The 21,815-nt window shown below is 38.8% G+C and overlaps 2 protein-coding genes across 9 annotated transcripts in view; one reads left to right on the top strand and one right to left on the bottom strand.

The window, feature by feature from the left end:
• LOC107595601 (regulator of G-protein signaling 18-like) overlaps positions 1-20,679 on the top strand; it is a 23,527-nt gene extending 2,848 nt beyond the window's left edge. Inside the window, exons 2-7 of one of the 4 annotated variants that reach the window (XM_016286063.1) lie at positions 10,057-10,213; positions 11,231-11,730; positions 13,395-13,456; positions 13,650-13,780; positions 17,373-17,539; positions 18,927-20,679. In XM_016286063.1, the coding sequence (XP_016141549.1) occupies positions 11,275-11,730; positions 13,395-13,456; positions 13,650-13,780; positions 17,373-17,539; positions 18,927-19,097 (987 nt within the window). In that variant the 5' untranslated portion in view covers positions 10,057-10,213; positions 11,231-11,274 and the 3' untranslated portion in view covers positions 19,098-20,679. Of the gene's footprint in view, positions 1-10,014; positions 10,214-10,438; positions 10,450-11,230; positions 11,731-13,394; positions 13,457-13,649; positions 13,781-17,372; positions 17,540-18,926 lie in introns of those variants that run through there. The other 3 variants (XM_016286064.1, XM_016286062.1, XM_016286065.1) reach the window with 3 other exon arrangements.
• The window catches only part of LOC107595600 (alpha-tubulin N-acetyltransferase 1), a 19,261-nt gene continuing 17,937 nt past the window's right edge, over positions 20,492-21,815 (bottom strand). For 3 of the 5 annotated variants that reach the window (XM_016286054.1, XM_016286053.1, XM_016286055.1), the window contains exon 12: positions 20,492-21,002. In XM_016286054.1, coding sequence (XP_016141540.1) covers positions 20,688-21,002 — 315 coding nt within the window. In that variant the 3' untranslated portion in view covers positions 20,492-20,687. The remainder of the gene's footprint in view (positions 21,003-21,815) is intronic. The other 2 variants (XM_016286056.1, XM_016286057.1) reach the window with 2 other exon arrangements.

Genomic DNA, 21,815 nt, shown 5'->3' with positions numbered 1-21,815 from the left:
TCTGTATTTACAGCAATTTCACTGTCCACTCTGTTCAAATGTGGATGAATGTCTACACATAGATGTGTCCAGAGCAGTGTGAGAACACTACCATCCTGCTTTTATGGGGGTGTTAAATATTTATTTATTTATGTTTAGTTTTTTTCCCCATAGGTTTCATTCTAAAAGCTCTTTATTCCAAAGATACTACAAGCTAGTCAGTGTATTCAGCAGGGTTAATGTATTCTAAGTTGCTTCAGAAGTATTGCAAGTATTACGTACAACAATAAAACAGTGCATTGACATAAAAAAGGAAATTTACTTTTGCTACTTAAGTACTTTTAAAAGCAAGTACTTCTGTACATTTACTTAAGTAAAAATCTGTCTTTACAACTTTTACTTGTAATGGAGGAATATTTGACCAGCAGTATCTGTACTTTCACTCAAGTAATGGAGTCGAGTACTTTGTCCGCCTCTGGTTGTAAGTGATAAACATAGTGGCTGCAGGAAGACTTGAATGAGCACCCGTATTCCTTCCGTCCTTCCGTCGTGGCCTAATGGTTAGAGAATCGGACTCATAACCCAAAGGTTGTGGGTTCGAGTCTCGTACCGGCAGGGATTGTAGGTGGGGGGAGTGAATGTACAGCGCTCTCAATACCACGACTGAGGTGGCCTTGAGCAAGGCACCGAACCCCCAACTGCTCCCCGGGCGCCGCAGCATAAATGGCTGCCCACTGCTCCGGGTGTGTGTTCACGGTGTGTGTTCACTGCTGTGTGTGTGCACTTTGGATGGGATAAATGCAGAGCACTAATTCATACTTGGCCACATGTCTTCACACTTCACTTCACATACTTCGGGGCGGTATAAAGCTGAATACTGACAGCGTGGAAAGCGGTGTAGACTTCGTTAATACGTCCATTACATTACAGCCGTTGCACTTTTATCGCTGGAGAGCTGGAGTATTTCCACAGACAGTGACAGCTCAGTGTCTGCGGTTGCTGGAACCTTCTGGAAAACTCGTTCCGGTGTTTATACCGCTGCAAGCGAGAAATAAAAGGTGTTACTTATAGCATGATAAAAAATAAAATACCATTTAAAAATGTAAAAACAAAACAGAACTGTCATTATTTAAAAGCATTTTACAGCTAAATTTGCTACATTATTTATTACGGTTTCATTGTTTTATTTGACTACATTTTAAAAAATGTAGGTTACAAAATGCAGGCTACTAAAACTAAAAATGTAGGCTATTAAAACCAAAGACTATAGAATACCCTTAAAGGGACTTTTTGCTAAAACTAACAAAACACTTTCTTTTAATTCTTCCATAACCCAGCAAGCACTCTTTGTCACTTATGAAATAATGACCTAAAAACACTAATAACAGGTGGCATTATCCAATGCTTTCATTGGTTAAATTTCTTTATAAAACACAAAACTCTCTACTAGGGGTGCAGCGGTTCTCTGTAAAAAATCGAACCGTACGGTTCTCCACACACGGTTCGGTATGCGCTAGGACCGCGGTTCAACTTAAATCTGACAATGCATCTGTAATACGGTTTGTTAGAGTTCAGCTAATGCATGTTTCTGTTGATGGATACAAATTCTGGCTCCCCCAATACATTACAACAAGAGCGATGAGAGAGAGAGAGAAAAAAACAATACGTGGACAAACCAGTCACTCTTTAATCAATGCGAGTGCTTTATGCCAGAATAACTGTCATTTCTGCTGTCATCACGTGTTGATTATAGCGCAGGTGAGACCTGAACAGCACATGTTGCTATCTGTGTTTAAACTAAACTCATTTAAGCCAGGCCAGTTTAAATATTAAAGAGCCAGAAGACATGACCCTGCAGGCGCAGTGAGAAGATCTGTGTGTGTGCTCATCCGAAACACGTGAACCGCAGATATTAAGCTCTCTGTGAAGTATTGTGTTTGAACGGACAAAGTTATGTCAAAATGCCCGTCTTGGTAAGTATCCTAGCAGACATAGTCGGCTGGACATACAGTATCAGTGCACTGGATCAGTGCATTCTCTTAAAGTGACAGCACTTTCTTAAAGTTAATCAAACAGCAACAACATGGAAATCTCTCACTGCTCTTGCTTGAATAACTTTTGTAACTTTAATAAGGAATAATCTTTAATTTATACAGTCAAATATGCAATGTTTTTACATTTGATTTATTCCATTTCTGTACCTAAAAACTGTTAGACCTACCTAAAAAAAACTGAAAAGCAGTTTATTTTATTTGTATCTTATTTCACTGTTTATTTATTTGTGCTGTTACTTGTGGTTAGATTATTTGTTCTTATTTTCTTTATTTTTATTTGACAATATAGTTTTTTCCCTAAACATAGAACATACCGAATCGTACCGAAACCGTGACTCTAAAACCGTGATACAAAGTAAGTTGAACCGTTGCACCCCTACTCTCTACTGTTTGAATTCACTGCAGGGTATGTATGTTGCATGGTTTATTACAAAATTATTCCTGAGTAGTCCCTCTTTGGTAATGAAGTTAAAAGACTAACACCTACATCTAATTGTTTTGATAGCATTTTTTTATTTTTAGAATATAGTATCACTATACCCAAATGGGACTCTGTAGGACTGAGAAAAAGCCTTTCCTCAGATGTGAGCAATGATAGAGGTACTGTCCCAATCATAGATGGTCCCAATACCCCCACTTGCAGTCTTTGCACTTGACTTGTCTTTGATTATCCAATGGGACACACTTCGCAGTTCCTGATACAGTTACTTGTCCAATTGAAAAACTGTTATAATGGCACTGAGGAGAAAACACAGTTAGCTCAGGTGTACCATTTCCACCCCAACAAACAGCAGCAATGCGGCTGAGCAACATCTGCCCGCTTGTGCTGCTGCTGAGGAAAATGAGATGCCAGCGAGAAAGAGGAGGAGGACAGAGAGTTTTGAGAAGCTGCTCTCTCTTAAATCCATTAAGTGGAGCAGCAGCTCAGAGCAGGCATCCATTTATGAGAGACACGCTGAGGGTAAAAAAAATTACCATTTGAGAATGTGCTTCATAAAGTCTGCATAATTTTCATTCATTTCTATTAGTATGCATTAATGGAATGAACTGATTAGAGAAATTGTTCTGTTCTGTAGGATGAAGTGTCATTAATTACCATATGTTACAAATCTACACCATCACACATTACATCAAAATCCAAAAAAGTGATAAGTTTGCATGATAAGATTTTTATTGCAGGACATAAATACTTAAACAGATGAAACATGGTTTGAAGAAGTTCTAATTTGAGATAGCATGTAACAACTGAAGAACCATCATGTTGAGTATGCGATATTTAATTACTATTTGTTTAAACATGTTTTTTGATATAGTCCCCTCTTTAGATCTAATTTCTCTACAGTCAATCACCTGGTCTATAGGGGATCACGGTCTTCAGGAACCTCTTCCCAGTGGTCTTAAAGTCCTTCCCCCAGTAGATCAGCAGGTTCAAAGCCCTCCAGCTCCAGTCCACCACAGTTCAGCATCAGCTCACAGCAGCATAGTGGACTTGACGACTGAGGGTGAGTTTACTGCCATAACCCCAAACATTACACACACTGCTGTCAATTCATGTCAACTACAATTATTAATCATTTAACAGACTACATTCTGAGCAAAAGTCCTTATTTGGGAAGTACCTCCATCTAACAATGATCTTTCTTCAAGGCTGGTCATCCCACACCCCTTCCATTAGAGGTCGGCCAGTTAATCCTGGTCAATAGAGAGCCTAAAGCTCCAGAGATCATTGAGCTGCTGGACTGGCAGGACCAGCCTGAATATTACATCATGGTCATGGAGCGTCCCTCACCCTGCGAAGATCTGTGGAACTATTTGAGGGGCCACGGTGCCATCCTCAAGGAGGAAACCGCGCGGTTCATCAAGGTACAGCAACAATGGCCGCTCACATCTGCGGTCAACGAGGAGTGTTTCACCGTGACATTAAGCTGGAGAACCTGCTGATGAACCCCGAAACTCTCGAGGTCAAACTGATCGACTTTGAGTGCGGGGATCTCCCGAATGACTCTGGCTATAAACGTTTCTATGGTATGTATTATGCATCAAATCTGTACTTTGGGAGCATTCTTTTTTATTTAATAACACCAGATATTTTTTACACAGAAAACATGCTGTAGTGTTTCAAGCTTACCTATCAGACAAAATCTTTTTTCCTCAGGCACACGAGAGTAGTTCCCTCCTGAGTACAGTGATGAGGCGCAGTGTCACTCAATGGCACAGTCCCGTTTGACTGTTATGGCAAACAGATACATTTCAGCCTGGTGACCAAAGGTCTGATCGGATCACCGAGAAGAGCTACCGTAGCTCAAATTGCTTCTGGTGTCAGAACACACACAATGCATGGCAGTTTGCTGCTGTTATGAAACTGCACAGGTACATGAAGTTTGAGGGTCCAGATGCAGTATTTATTAAAAGGGTCATCCACAATCAAAGTCCAAAACAGGAAAAGGTCATAACACTGGCAATCAGTCCAAAACAACGACAAAGTAAGGGGCTGAGGCAAACCGAATAATCCAGAAAACTGGCAAAACGACAAGACCAGGAACCAAGATACGGGAGAACCAGGATACAAGGCTTAGAATTGCAGTAATGCCACATTCAAGACTTAGCCAAGGAAGACAGTGAGAACCATGCTTAAACAGGGTGAGATAACCATGCTAATGAGACAGGTGCAAGCAATGAGTGCTGATGAGACCTGGCAGAGGATTATGGGGAATGAAGTCCTTGATAGAGTGGCAGAAGTCTGGGATGGAGTGCCCTCTAGTGGACAACCACTATGACAGCTGCTATTTGGAGCTGCATAGACTAGTTGCATGTGAGCATGTGCCACAACAGTCAATATGTGAGCGTCAGAACTGGAACAGAGAGCACTAGATGGGGGTTGTCTAGTCTGATAAATCATGTTTTCTTTTAGATCAGTGGATGGCCGGGTGTGTGTGTGTTGTTTACATGGCAAAGTGATTGCAGCAGGAGACACTATGGAAGGCAGACCATTGGAGGCAGTGTTATGCTCTGGCCAATGTTCTGCTGGGAAACTTTGGGTCCTGGCATTCATGTGGATGTTACTTTGATATGTACCACTTACCTAAAGATTGTTGTAGAGCCCTTCATGGCAGTGGTGTTTCCTGATGGCAGTGGCATCTTACAGCAGGATAATGCACCTGCCACACTGCAAAAAAAATGTAGGAATGGTTTGAAGAACATGACAAAGAGTTCAAGGTGTTTCTTTGGCCTTCAAATTCCACAGATCTAATTGAGCATCTATAGGATGTGCTGGACCAACAAATCCAATCCATGGAGGCCCCACTTCATACAGTATCTTGCATGATCTGCTGCCAGTGTCTTGGTGCCAGAGAGCACAGGACATGTTCAGAGGTCTTATGGAGTCCATGCCTTGACACATAGAGAGCTGTTTTGGTAGCAGGAGAGGGACCTACATGATATTAGATAGGTGGTTTTAATGTCGTGGCTTACAAAAGATAAAATATTATCTTTGCCCTCAGAATGTGAGCCACAGCCAATAATAAATGCTATGTTGGAATGCCATTTACATCAAAAATTTAAGATGAATTCAGGTAAAGCTAAAAACGACTTGTTTAACTATTACATTATTACACATTTCAATATGACAGCCCTCAGACCAAATGATCAATGTTTTAAGGTTTTATGGTTAAGGTTTCAAATGTTTTAAACCAGAAAAACGCAATGCAATGGTCAAAGACGTCCATCTAGTGTAAGTTCTCATAGGAAAACAACTGAAAAACAGCACCAATACAATTTTTTGTGTGTGTGTTCACATGCCACAACAGTAGCTGAAGTTTCTCAAAGTTACCTCTTAAAAAGCCTTTTGTTATAATTGATTGTAGGTAAATATCCACTTTATCCAGGCTTCAAAAGCTTCAGACCAACAGTGAGTGACTCAACCCTTTTTTTTTTACGCTGAAAAGAAAGAACTGACACAAGATGTTTAGTTCAAAAATTAATGGCATAGCTTGTTCAGTTGACAGATACGGGACACACAGGAAAATGTTTATAAGGTCAGTCAGAAAGCTCATTGGTCACAGTGTGTACACTCATACAACTACACACTATGGACTGAAATAGCGTTTATAGTGACAAAACACATTGAAGGGTTCCACTTTCAGATAAACACTGTTGAAATAGACTTGTATTGCTAATGGATTCTACATGATTAGTGTTTTTAACAAAGAAAAATGAGAAAGTAAATGCAGCATAAACCTCCAGTTTCAACCTAAATGCCATTAAAGCTCAAGAATAATGCTCTTAAAGCAGATGAGAGAAGTCCTTCACTGAATGACAGATATGCTTCATGACCTCCCTCACCAAACAAGATATCTGACGTTTTGAACTTCACAATGAGATAAAAAATCAATCATTTTAATCAATCACTTGGTTTTATGGACCAGTCACTAATGAAGCAGACTGACTTTTGTATCTCTACATCTTCACATACAGACTATCATTCATTCTCATTGAAAACAGTTCACTTCACTTGCATTTACTCACCAGCGGTAAGTAATCAATAGCTCAGTCTCACTGTTTCTGCCTTCACAGTAAAATTCCCCATTGATTGTAAACATGAATTTTGAACCATGTGGGTTTCCATGCTGTAAAATTCCCATTTAAAGGAAAACATGAGTTTTAAACCATTACTTTCTGGAAACTGTTTCATGTACATTCCATAACAAACAACTTTGGATAATGCAAGTCTATGTGGCTTCAGCCTCTTTGGAACTTGTTGCAGTTGTGAGATGAAATATCCACAGAACAAGAAATGCACACTTGTGAGTTGTGAGAGATGACAATGTAGCACAGCTAGTATAAAAGCTGCAATACAGAGTTCAGAAAGCACTGATAGTGCTGAGGAAGGCCTAGGAACTGATACACAATCTGTCTTTACACAAACTATGATTAATATTTAATGCATTATCAGTTTTAGAATGAGTGCTACTGGTGACATTAACATTAGTATTCAAGATCATGTCTAGCTCAGTGACAGCTCAGTCACGCAACATTTCTTCTTGAACCATGATGCAAAGTTCTTCAGAGACTTTGTGATCTATGCATTCTTGGGAGAAGGACTGCTGCATGGAAACAGTATCAAAAGCCACTGGGAACTGACTGTTGTTTTGTCTGGTCCTGTAACTGAGGGACCCTATGTGGAGAGACATGTAAAGACACAGCACCCCTATAGACAGAGAGGCTCATGGGCCGTGCAAAAACTCCTGTCGCAGTGCTCTTGTAGCAACACACATACTGAACCAGTGACGAGCGTATAGTCATTGCAGTGACTATAATGTAATGTGAATGTGTATTCTTTTCATTTGCAGATCACAGTTATTCTTTTTGTTATAAATTAAATATAATTGTTTGTAATGTTTATACAAACAGGCTAAATGGATTAACTATTTTAAAGGGGTCATATGATGTTGCTAAAAAGAACATTATTTTGTGTATTTGGTGTAATGAAATATGTTTATGCGGTTTAAGGTTAAAAAACACATTATTTTCCACATACTGTACATTATTGTTTCTCCTCTATGCCCCGCCTTTCTGAAACGCATCGATTTTTACAAAGCTCATCGGTCTGAAAAGCCAGGTGTGCTCTGATTGGCCAGCTATCCAGTGCGTTGTGATTGGCCGAATACCTCAAGCGTGTGACGGAAATGTTACGCCCCTCACCATACTGTGATGCCATGTCAGGCCGGAGCGACGAGACAAAAACATTAAAACCCATTATAAACGAGTCATTTGTTGCATCCAGTGGGGACATAATTGTAGATTATAATGATTTATACTGTCTTTTTACACGTTGCGTTGCATCGCGCTGCGTAAACATAAAACCATGTCTGCATTTGTGATCGGAGAAATGACAAACAACAAGCGCTACTCCACATTGCCCAAAAAACTCGCTTTAAATATATAAAATATAAAAACTCTTTAAATATAAATGACGTACTTACAGTCTTTGAGTCAGAACAGCCGGCATTGTAGTCTACTCTCCAAGGATCAGGAAACAGTCCTCCATAAAATGTGCTGCACACTTCTGAATATTTGGGTTAAACTGTTCTGGAACAGTGTTGTAAATACAACTTAACCACTGATAACCACTGCCCAAACAAAGTAGTTTCGCTTTCACAACGAAACAGCGTCACACACCGCGGCCTTGAGTGAGTGGTGGCGGCCTAGAGTGAGCGGAGGCCGGGGGCTAGGGGGAGCAGAGGCCGGGGGCTAGGGGGAGCAGAGGCCGGGGGCTAGGGGGAGCAGAGGCCGGGGGCTAGGGGGAGCAGAGGCCGGGGGCTAGGGGGAGCAGAGGCCGGGGGCTAGGGGGAGCAGAGGCCGGGGGCTAGGGGGAGCAGAGGCCGGGGGCTAGGGGGAGCAGAGGCCGGGGGCTAGGGGGAGCAGAGGCCGGGGGCTAGGGGGAGCAGAGGCCGGGGGCTAGGGGGAGCAGAGGCCGGGGGCTAGGGGGAGCAGAGGCCGGGGGCTAGGGGGAGCAGAGGCCGGGGGCTAGGGGGAGCAGAGGCCGGGGGCTAGGGGGAGCAGAGGCCGGGGGCTAGGGGGAGCAGAGGCCGGGGGCTAGAGGGAGGAACGGCCGGAGGGCTAGAGTGAGCAGAGGCAGGTGGGCTTGAGAACGGCGCGGCCAGCGATTTCGACGAAGGAACGACCGGAAGGACATGTGACGTCTCCGGGCTGGACTCCGCTTCGTCCACGGTTATCGTCCTCTTTTGGAAGGCCAAACAAAGTAGTTTTGCTTTTACAACGAAGCGCACAGGGTCTTCACGACATGGTGGTGGCGGCGGCGGCAACAATACTACAGCGAGAATAAAAGTTACGCCTTCTTTCTTTGCGTGAACATTTGTGCGGCGTTATGCAAATCTTCCCACATTGTGACGTAGACATGTGGGGGCGTGTTAGAACGAGCCGTTTTAGGTAGGCGTGGCTGACTCTTAACTTTTATAAAGAATATCTCTATGGATTTGAGACTTTAGTCTTTGCAACTTTACAGATTTTCTTTATGCACCAAGAGCTTGTAACACTCCAAAGAGAAAGGAAAAATTGAAATCGCATCATATGACCCCTTTAAGATAGTAACAACAGGTTGAACTCAGATTTGGGGGCTAAAAAACAACCCAACAACCCTGTATGAAACAAAATGAGAACAGAACAGAATATTTTATTAGAATTTAATTCGATTATTAAGTATTTCTCAGTATAATCTTGATACTTTGTATCTTGATAGCTTGAAATCCAGCTTGATGGCTCTAAAAAGCATCTGTTGTGTAACTCCTCCATCTACTGGACAAACTTGCATTCGTAAATGTGCAGAAAATCCAACACGGCTAAATAAAAGTTCCACATAAAAGGCCTCCCGTTTGGCTCTTCTAAATCGTATGTTTTTTTATTATTATTAATAATGTATTTATTTTAATTAAATCATACTATGTCAAAAAAAAAATTTTTTGAATTAAAAACAAGAACAGCTCATCCCATCCAATAGGGTAAAGTTGACATACATGTTGTCCTTTCATGAAATAATACTACGCTTTACCTGTAGATGGCGCTGTTTGAGAACAATCGTGACATTTTAAACACCTGGTATAACCATGATTTATCACGAGTAGAGAGCATTCACGAATTAATAGAAAATATGATAGTGTAATAATATAAAAAAACAATATACTGTTTATCGTTCAGGGAGGCACCTACTGTCAACCAGCTGTTATGTATGTATGCCATGTAAAATTGTACCATAGTAACACGCCCAATCATAATTACTACAATTATTGTTACTACTGCAAAACAATCAAATATGAATCTTTTATTTTCTTATCGTTCTGTAATTTGTTACTTTTCTATGTGGTGATAAGCGCTCTCTGTGTCATTATACACTACATGTCCTTCCAAGTATGAAGGGAGGGCAAGTCCAGACTGAACTATGGGTGTAACAAAAAGAAAATAGGCGTTGCTTTCGCCATTCAGGAGTAAAATAGGGGAAAGGGACAAGCAAGACGTGATTCTGACCGTTCAGCTGCCTTGCCTCGGATCCAGCGGCTCTGTGTAAACCCCTGTGTGCACGGACTCGGCTTGAAACACGACCGACTCCGAATCGCTCGGATAGAAGACACGGTCAAGGATTTGTCATGAAAAGGATCTAAAATAAGGTATATTTTTATGACATATGTGCACCATATTCAAGTGCTCAGATTTCACGTTGGTTTGTTTACGCGCTGCGCTACAGACGCGACGCGACGCGACAAGCTGACGCTCTCCTGTTACAATAAACGAGTTGACGGCTTGCAGTGTAGATGATAACGCGTCGCGTCGCGTCTCTTTCTGTCAGTGCGGTCATGAAGCGTCTCCAGTCTGCTTGGCTTGAATGGACTCGTTTGTTACAATTGTAAAGCATAACTTGGGTTATATTTTAACCCTTTAACTAGGTTAACAAGCCAAGTAGTCAACAACAAACACTGTTACTTTGAAGCAAAACTTTGGGAATGTGTTAAGAGTCTCTGTCATTGCCAACAAAGGGTATATAACAAAGTATTGAGATGAAATTTTGTTATTGACCAAATACTTATTTTCCACCATAATTTGCAAATAAATTCTTTAAAAATCCTACATTGTGATTCTCTGGATTTTTTTTTTCTTCTGATTTTGTCTCTCATAGTTAAGGTATACCTATGATGAAAAGTACAGTATCTATCTATCTATCTATCTATCAGTCATCTACCTATCTGTCATCTATCTATCTATCTATCTGTCATCTATCTGTCATCTATTCATCTATCTATCTATCTGTCATCTATCTATCTATCTATCTGTCAGCTATCTATCTATCTGTCATCTATCTATCTATCTATCAGTCATCTATCTATCTATCAGTCATCTATCTATCTATCTATCTATCAGTCATCTATCTATCTAGCTGTCATCTATCTATCTATCTGTCATCTATCTATCTATCTATCTATCAGTCATCTATCTATCTATCTGTCATCTATCTATCAGTCATCTATCTATCTATCTATCAGTCATCTATCAGTCATCTATCTATCTATCTATCTATCTAAAGCAGCTTATCTCTATTTCAGTGATGTTAGATAGATAAGTTAGACACTGTATGCATGTATGTATATTTAATGTAATTCTTTTTGTCTGCTCTGTTGTTCTTTCTTTAGGCCTGTCATTTTCTGTATCTTTCTTTCTTTCAAAATCCAGCATAATGATGCGCAAGTTCAGTTCGGAGGGTGCGTTGTTGGAGCTGGACTGCCTGCCCTGGGGAGATCGAGATGGGACCTTGGAGGATGGGCCAGATGGAGCCTCAGCATCCTATCCTTGCACCCCGGATGCAAAGTCAGGGAGTGCTGGAAAGGGGGAGCTTAAAAGAGATCACAGCATTAGTATGGAAAATCTGGTCGACTTGGAGAAGGACTCTGGTTTACTGAAAGTGACAAACCTTAATGAGAGCTTTAAAGCGTACAGTGACAGCCAGCTCACTGGCAATGCCAAAGGCAGCTTTGAGAGTGTGGGAAAGTGTGAAGCCCAGCACCACTCCCCTTCATCCACACTGAAATCCGGCCATATGCCCGTCTCCCCAAAACCTCCCCTCTATCACCGAAAGCAAGCTCGGGCCAAACTGACAGCTGCTAAATTACATCTTAAAAGTTTGTTTGGACAGGTAAGTTTGGAGACTTTCTTTAGAGTATAGTTAATGTTTATAAAACAATCCTTAATATTAATTGCACATTTCAGCTCACATATTGACAATGTGAATTTCATCAGGACTCATTGAAGTTTTTTCTTCTGGTCCAGTTGAAGTGTTTTTTATATATATATTTTTCCAAATATAGCATTTTTTAATGTGTTTTTAACAACAAACACTACCGTTCAAAAGTTTGCGGTTGGTATAAATGTTTTTAACGTTTTTGTCTCAAGCTCACCAAGGCTGCATTTATCTGATCAAAAGTACAGTAAAAATAGTAATACTGTTAAATATTATTTTCTTTTTTGATATATTATCAAATGTAATTTATTCCTGTGATATCAAAGCTGAATTTTCAGCATCATTACTCCAGTCTTCAGTGTCACATGATTTCTTATTATAAAACATTTCTTAACAGTTGTGCTGCTTCACATTTTTGTCTAAACATGACAATTTTTTACATTTTTGATTAATAGAAAGTTCAAAAGAACAGCATTTATTTGAAATATAAATATTTTGTAAAATTATACGTTTGCTGTCACTTATGATCAATTTAATGTGTCCTTGCTGAGTAAAATTTATTTCTTCAAAAAAGAAAATCTTAGACTTCAAATTTTGTTTTAAAAATTATATATTTTTAATATTTATATTTTATAATATATTCTATAATGTAATATTTATTTGTTTCAAAAATATTTACAACAAATGGTCTTATGTTTGTAATTTGCAACAATAGCTGGAAATGTAACTACCGTAGTGTAAATCCATTACAGCTATATTCATAAGTACTTATGGAAAATTATGGCATAGAGTGCAAGACCTCACTGATTCATTTATCATTGTCCATCTATTCTAACTGAGGCCAAGACAATCACAAAAGCTTTTATTTGTCAGACAGCTGGATAATATTACCTCATTTAAGTCTGCAGAATTTGGGGGAAAACAATGGTACTTTAAACATTACAGAAACCGATAAATAGAAGATCATTTAAAAATGTAATAACTGGACTGATATGGCAGAACAGTTCCTTTAACTGGTCTGAAACTTTCTCACACTGGCCCTGGGCCACTGAGCCATCTTTATTGTTGAACGTTTTGTACGGTACAAGATGTATTTCACATATATCATGAGCAGCAGGGCTTCAGCTCCAGGATACAGCGCTGCTTATTCAGAATTCACAAGCCAAGTGTGACGAAGTCAAAGACATGAATGCAATTGTATTTCAGAAGTAGTCAAGCTCACTTTGAATCAGTTTTACCTCTTGAGATATAATGTTGCTTTGTCCAAACAGTAAAAGGAGAAGCAAGCTCTGAAAGGGGAACTGAATGTTCTGGTGTTGTATGAGGGAATCACACTATTGATGCAAATGTGTGCTTTTTTTTTTATTTTTATCTACAATATTGTGGCAAGATATCACGGAGATACTGTGGAGCAAAAATGTTCATTCTTTGAAATATTTTGGCATCTGATAGATCTGACTTTGTGAGAATGCTTTCCATGACGCAAGACCTTCATGACATTTGTTTAAGTCATGGAACATTTGTTTAAATTATACTTCCTTAAAGTCTTGAATCAAGTCTGATCATCATGACAGTGTTATGCATATCAGTGACCTCTTATTTTTTTTTTCCACACAAAGGGTTCACCGCAGTCCTCGCATTCGAATTTGACAAGTGCAGAGCACAGAGAGAACATAACCAGGTATAAATCAAACACCTCGGCAAACAATCAAGCCACATATTCATCTCCGTTTCACTTTTGGCCTATTCTCTGTCTGCCGCTTGCAAAACTGCCCCTTCCCAGCCCTTTATTTTGGCCCACTGTTATTGATTCCACACATTTTATTCTGGCTATCTTTGTCATGTATCCTCTCACCCTCTTTTGTTTCTCTCAGCGCTAAAGAGAGGCGTTCTCAAATACCTTTCCTCAAGCAGTGGAGTCAGGTGGGCCACGGCAGAGCTCAACTCAGCAGGAAGGAGATGGAAAGTTGGGCCAAGTCCCTTGATGCTTTGCTGGAAAGCAGAGGTGAGCGCTTAGTCATTCGGTTTTAAAGTGCTCGAGTCGCCAGGCAGCTGGTCAAAGGACGCTTGTGAGACACCGTAGCGTCACATGGGTCAAAGCTGTTGTTCTTCTAACTTTGACCTGGAAAGCTGTTCTTGGAAATTGAGATATTTGTGGCCGACTGTCCATCCATGCTTGAAATGTTGTTTTAATGAAAATGATACATGCAGAGAGGACCACATCCTGCCTAATATCCATACTGGATCATGTAGCATTATAATATACACTACAGTTCGAAAGTATGGGAGGGGGGTTTGAAAAAAAATAATATTTTTATTCAGCAAGCATGCATTAAATTGATCAAAAGTGACAGGAAAGACCAATATAATGTTATAATACAATGAAATGGATTTATTTTTCAAATAAATGCTGTTCTTTTGAACGCTCTATTCATCATGCATTAATAATAATAAGAAATGTTTCATGAGCAGCAGCATATTGGAATGATTTCTGAAGGATCATGTGACACTGAAGACTGGAGTGATGATGCTGGAAATTCAGCTTTGCATCAGATGAATAAAAGACATTTGAACATGAATTCAAATAGAAAACTGTTATTTTGAATTGTAATAATATTTCGCAATAGATTTACTGTACTTTAGATCAAATAAATGCAACTTTGGAACGGTAGTGTAGGTCAGCTTGGTGTGTGTTCAGTATAATTCCGTGGTTCAGTAATGAAACCCATCTATTACATCATTGAAACACCCTTGAAACTGCTTCCTCTTAACATTGAGGAACCTTTTTCATGTGTAGCTTCAGGCACGAGTTTCCGGAGAATTCCCAAACGACATGAAACGATATGAAGAAGCTAGATCACAGAATAATGCGCTTTTCCCCGGGAGGCTGAGAGCCCAGGTGTGTTATTGCGCAGATGAAACCACTGAGATTTTTACATTTTCAGAAGGAAATGTGAGTGGGGCTTGTCTACAAAAAGTTTGTCGCGTGATGCCAGGCTTTTGTGAGTGGCTGTCAGGGTGAAAAAGACTCCAACCACAAGGTCTATAGATATGATTCGAGTCCCTTGAGTGGAAGGTTCATTGTCCACCAGGCAAAAATTGCTAGTTGGATATTTTAGAAAAGTAGCAGCAAACCGCATAATTTGCAGTATCGGTTAGTACTTACTGTATATGGTAACAATAGTTGCCTTAGAAAGCACCACTGATAATTATTGCTGACCTCAAATGTGAGCATGAAATACAGTACATGACAAACTTCTCTTAGAGTCTGTCTAAACAACACATAACTTCTAAGAAACTTTTATTATTAGTGCAGCTTGTGATGTGTAAACAGTGGACTAATAGCAGATACGGTTACGCTTGATACCTGACGTCATGGTTCCAGTGATTTTCATTTTTATTAATAGGACTTAATGATTAACAGCATCTCCTCATTTCCATCTCTCAAACAGCTGTTGAACAGTTTGCAGTTACAGCTGAGACTGTTTGATCAGAGTACAATATGGAGTGAGGATCCATTTCTGTGTTCAGTCCATTCTGTGTCACCGCTATTTTGGAAACTTATACTCTACATGCATACATAATAGGTGTTTTCCTTGAATAGGGTATTGTTTCATGAAAATAAAGACATAAAGCCCATGTTCTTCAAAGAGAGCGAGAGATCTATTACATTTTTTTTAGCTAAATTTTTGGGCTGTCATAACTCTGAGGTTTGGACCGAATCCAACTATTTAAATGATACAGTATCATAATTTTGATCAAATCTGTTTAATTGATACTCAGTTTATTGCAGAATTTATTTATTTATTTGTATTAACCAAAACCCACAAGATTCAGAATATAGTGAATTGATATTACCACATGAATTTTCCACATTACAACATTTCTTAAATTGTGACACCCAATAAGTAACATCCTTTGGACTATTTCTACATCTTGGTGGGAAATGCATAATCTCATCCAATGTTTGCAATTATTACAAAAATTATAGTGTTGACTGATTGCCTCAACCATTCAACCCTTATAATATTGGGGGGGGGGATTTTATGGAAAATGTTTATCTAACTATAAACTGACCTTTTTAAGCTTTGCATTATTTTAAATGCATTTAAAAAATAAGCCAATACCATATTTTATTTCATATTTTCAATCCACATTTTAAATTCAAGTTCCTTATTTATTTATGCCAGCACATAGGGCATCAAGTAGGGCTGGGCGGTATATCGAGTTTGTACGATATATCGATATTTTCTTTATAAGCGTGTATATCGATATACAGTAGTTTGATGCGAGCGCATCTAAAAAATATAACGGAGGACACAGACTGAGCTGCTGCGGAGAAAGTGCATAATCCAATTAGTTCTAAACATGTGACAAGCTATATATTAAGGCCTGTTAAGACATAGTTTATAGTTTCGTTTCGCATATTAGTTTAAGTGGCTCGGCCCGTCTGCTCTGACAGAAAGGCTGCGTGTGCCGCTGACAGAGACACGGCTACTTGCTCTGTTTAATGTGTTTTGAGTCTTCCTAAGTGCATAACTTACATTTCACAGGTATATTCTCCATCTGTAAATGTTAGAAAGCCATGGAAATATTTAAATTTTTCTGTCAGAAGTGCATGAGCCTTCTTTGGGATTCCCCCACTAAACTTCACAGACTTCAGTGAGCGAGCGCTGCCGCGCATGCGCACCAAACAGACAGAGCTCAATTAAATAGGAGCGCAATAATTCTGACTAAAATATACATTTCGCTGAAATATTTGTAGTTGGACAATACATGTGACATGTAGAATTTTAAACCTACAAGTAAGTGTATTTTTATGATAGCTGTAAAGTGACTGTAATGGGGTAATCAAAATAGCCTAACACACGATTTTTAGTTTAGTGAATTTTACTTCCGCTTTAAAAGCCTTATTTTTGTTTTTAGATTGCAATGTTACAATGTTAGAATGAAATGTGATTTTAACCCTTTTTTGCACATAATATAAAGGCTTACATGGTTACATTCACTTTATTTGTTTTCATAGCCTTTAATATGTATTGTTTTGTTGCACAACATTGGGCGGTAAGTGAAATATATATATATACATTAAATACAGATTTTTAAAATCCAAATATAAAAACGAAAATACCAACAGATATACCGTATATCGCAAATCGGACAAAAAATACAGAGACATTAATTTTTGCCCATATCGCCCTGCCCTAGGGTCAAGCTAGTGACATATAATTTCACATTTGGAATTGTGTGGTGGGTTGGTTGAAATGTGGGAATAGCAGTATGTTGTAAGTCCAGAGCCCTGCCCCCCGTCCTACTTCTATTTTCTCACTTCAGAATGTCGCAAGCCGTAGTTTAAGGGTTTTCGAGAAAATCAGAAGGAAGGAAGGTATGTGGTGTGAGATAAACCCTCAAGATATCCAAAGCTTATTTTCTTTCCTGATTTTTGTGGCGAGTGTTATGTTTAACTTGTGTGGGTGTATGGCAGAACATGCATGTGAATGCATCATCTGAGCCTCTACCCTCCATTTGTAAACAGAAATAGCTCCCCACCCCCCCAAAGTTCATTAAGGTTCTTTCTCTTCTCACCTGCCTTTCAGTGGGAGTCACAGTGTTTGAAGCGTTCCTGCGATCCGAGTTCAGTGAGGAAAACCTGCAGTTCTACTCGGCCTGTGAGCAGTACAGACAGTCGTCCAACAAATTCACCCTGCAGAGACGGGCAAAAATGATTACTGAGACTTACATCCAGCCGGGTGCTCCCAGAGAGGTAGATTTAGCCAAATTTGGCTGTATGTTTGTCTGTTTACAGCATTGAAAATATTGCCTCCACACTGTTCAAGCTGCTTTTTCTCATACAATAAAAAATAAATGGGGTCTGGGGCTGCTGAACATCTGACAACTTAATTATTTTTGCAAATTTGAATAATGGCACAGAAATGGTAAACTTAGGCTTTAAAATTTGGTATATATATATGTATATACAGTGGGTACGGAAAGTATTCAGACCCCCTTTATATGTTTCACTCTTTGTTATATTGCAGCCATTTGCTAAAATCATTTAAGTTAATATATATATATATATATATATATATATATGTGTGTGTGTGTAATATAATTTTTTTTTAAAAGTAAATAAATACATTTTGGGTCATTTTTAGAGCTTGATAGTCCCAGTGCGTATTATAAAAGCTAAATAAATTGTGGTCCTTTCCTCACACAAATCTGTCATATGACTACAGAAGACTTAAAGAAGTATAGAACATTGTTAGAATGTAATTTGTTTTAAATTTAATTGTATTAATTAATTAAATTATTTATCTATTTTTTGGAGCTTCAGTCACTGGAGTCCTAGTGACTATTATAGAAGCAAAGTAAATTTTAGTTATGGTTAATTATTCATATTTCCTGTTGTGAGCTAAATTCGCTACACCTCACACCAATCAATCATATGACTTCAGAAGTCTTAGAAAAAAAGCACTTTTTTATGTAATACATTTTTTTTTTGGAGCTTGATAGTCCCATTGTGTATTATAAAAGTAAAGTAAATTTTGGTCCTTTCCTCGCACAAATCTTTCATATGACTTCAGAAGACTTAAATATGTATATACAGTGGGTACGGAAAATACTTTCCGTACCCACTGTATATATATATATATATATATAGATCAGTTTTTATAATAAAAAAAATACATTAAATTTTTTAAAATGTATTTATTTATTCATTCATGTACTTTTATTTTAGCATTTTTTTGTGGAGCTTGATTGTCCTTGTGCCTATTATAAAAGCAAAGTAAATTCCTCACACAAATCTATCATCTTTCATCTATCATAAGACTTCAAAATAAATATAGAATTTTTGTATAATTCTTTTTTTTTATTTTATTATATGAACTTGATATTCCCAGTGCATAAAATAATAAAGCAAATTTTGGTCATTTCCTCACACAAATCTGTCATATGACTTTTAGAAGGCTTAAATATATAACATTTTTGTATACTATTATAGTAACTATTTTTTAGCCTTGTTGGGGGCTTGACACTCACTCGCAATCGCATTGTCTGTTATAAAAGCAAAGATCATTTGGGATATCCTTCAGTATATAATTTTTGTGTGAATATTTGTGAACTATAAATTTCATTTCTGCCACTTTTAGGTGAACCTGGACAGCAAGACGAGAGAACTGACCCTAGAGCTCCTCAAAGGCCCCTCTCACACTTCCCTCTCACATGCTCAAAGGCGCATCTACTGCCTCCTGGAAATGGACTGTTACCCCCGCTTCCTCCAGTCGGAGATCTACCTCACACTACTGAGGGATTCATATTAGAACAAAAATGGGCAAAATGTCTGAAAGCGGAGTCATCCTAAAAACTGAACAGACATCATGCCTGTGATGAAAAAAAAATCATCTTAACTACTGAATAACGTTTTAGTGAAACAGACGAGCAGGGAGGATGCAATTGTCTTGAACTTGAATGCATAGTGTCTAAAGGGGAAAGAAGTGCTGACATTTTACGTTTGATATGGGCTTTTTTATTTGCTACACTGAAACGATATCACTGGACTACATGGCTTGTTGACAGCCAACAAAGGAAAAAATACGTCTGGCAAGAATGGGCTGTTCAGTGAAAGGCCGGAGCACTCATTAGGGTCAGACCATTCTTTGACTCCAACTGTATGTGTGGTTACAAACGAGCAGCACTAACTCATTCCTCGAATTTACTTTCCAATAAATAATTCTATAATATATTCAAACAAAACCTCAAGCTCTCACCAAGACAAAATTAAAATAGACTGTCATCTAAATAAGCAATATGAACACAAGTACTTCAAACAAAAGTTAAAAACTTCCTCGTAGGCTTGAGATCAGACGGTCAGATTGAGTTTAAAATGTTTGAGACATTTGAAACCCTGTGCATTAGCATATTGTGATTTTATGATCACAGAATGCATATTAAAGCTGTACTCCTCATTCATTTGAAGAAAATGTGACTGTAGACATTGAAATCAAAGGTCGATCACAGAGTTTGGCCCTTTTTTAAATCGAAATAATATGAACTAATGTTATTAAAACGGGTTTTTGGTTGTTTTTAGGTAACTAGAATTCAGTAAATGTCACACATACTTAAGTGACACTCTGTAGAGCGTGTTGCAGGGAACTGTCACAAGTTGACAGGTTTGAAATGCAGACACTGAACGGGAACCTGCTTGAGCAAACTGGCTTGACACCAGCACTAATACCATCCCAGTGAGCACACATACATTTCCAAGGCTTCAGTTAAAGAGCAAATTACCTGAAGAGCACTTATTCTTATTATTAGACAAATGAAGAACATCTTAAAAAGAGCAGATCACAAAAATGTCAACTTGAAAATCTGAGAGGGAACATTTTTCAAATGTATATTCCAGATGAATGCACATAGCAAAAAAAGTTTGTATTTTAGTGTCTGTTGATGATGTCTGCTGTGACCGACAGACGGTACATGTATTATTACTGTAGACATGCTATTAAGAACCGCATGCACTAATGTCCTTGGTTTAATCTGAGTATAATATAAAGGATTTCCTTAAGGGAATCATGGAATTATGTGATCAGTGTACAAGAATGAGCTTCAGTTTGACTGTCAAAGTATTTATGTTGTTTGAGAGCAGCGGTATAAATGAATCCAACAGAACAAATGTTTAACCATTTAATTTAATTTTCACAAAAAAAGTCTGTACTTTTGCATTGACCGGTTTTTGAAAAACATTATAAAGCATTGTGATTATAAAAGCACAAGTCATAAAATGAATAGCTGACACATTTATAAATAGGACTGATAAAAAAAGTTACAAATAGCTGCTGATGTTTTTTTTCATTAAAGGTCTTTTTCACTTTTGTGGTTTAATAAAAATTCTTTCTCTCCCTTTATTATTCTCACTTCTTTGCGATGTCCAACCGTTCATTTCTGTTCTTAACATCTTCTGTCACCAGGGCCGTGTGCTGCGATACTCTTGTTTCTGTCTGACCCACTGGGCCGTACAGCGGCTCTCCCCAACCGTCCAGGACCATCAGCCCCTCTCCGTTGTAGTCGCTCCACCTTTCCTCCAGCCCTCTTCTCTGTTCTGTGACACTTTGGTCTGCAGCTCTTCTCTGCATTCCAGGGCTGTTATGGAGGTCTGCTCCTGAACATGATCTTTCTTGGGGGCGGCACGTGTCGGAAGGGACACAACCTGGCCTTGAGGATGTGGTCTGGAAAAGAAGATAAAAAACAATGAAAGATGGAGCGAAAGCAGCACATTAAAGGGATAGTTCACCCAAAAATGAAAATGTGATGTTTATCTGTTTACCCCCAGGCCATCCAAGATGTAGGTGACTTTGTTTCTTCAGTAGAACACAAACGAAGATTTTTAACTCAAACCGTTGCAGTCTGTCAGTCATATAATGCAAGTGGATGGGAATCACGGCTTTGAGAAAGTCCTCGACAGCAGGCGCTTGATGCGTCGTCGTCTTCTTGCTTTACGGTGGATCGCCGACTTATAAGTGCATTACCGCCACCTATCTCTCAAATGGACTATTGACACTCCTAATTGAGATTGTAGATAGAGTGTAAATGGTCCATTTTGAGCACTCAGGACAGTTCACGCATTGCAGTGCATCAGAGGTAAAAAACAGTATACTGTTCAGTTTCTTGCACAGACCGATCGTTTCGTGTCTTTACACATCAATGTATCGTTACGAGCCGCAGGGTTTAATTTGGCTTTGTTTGTGTATGTTTTTTTGACTCTCAAAGCCGTGATTCCCATTCACTTCCATTACAAGACTGACAGACTGCAACGGTTTAAGTTAAAAATCTTCGTTTGTGTTCTACTGAAGCAACAAAGTCACCTACATCTTGGATGCCCTGGGGGTAAGCAGATAAACATCAAATTTTCATTTTTGGGATAATTCACCCAAAAATGAAAATTCTGTCATCATTTACAAACCCTCATGTCATTCCAAACCTGTATGAGTTGCTTTCTTATGTTGAACACAAAAGAAGATATTTTGAAGATTGCTGGTAAT

Source organism: Sinocyclocheilus grahami, unplaced genomic scaffold, assembly GCF_001515645.1.
Source record: "Sinocyclocheilus grahami isolate Dianchi unplaced genomic scaffold, SAMN03320097.WGS_v1.1 scaffold205.1, whole genome shotgun sequence".
In the NCBI taxonomy this organism is placed as follows: Eukaryota; Metazoa; Chordata; class Actinopteri; order Cypriniformes; family Cyprinidae; genus Sinocyclocheilus; species Sinocyclocheilus grahami.
This window is presented reverse-complemented; position numbering and strand designations above follow the sequence as displayed.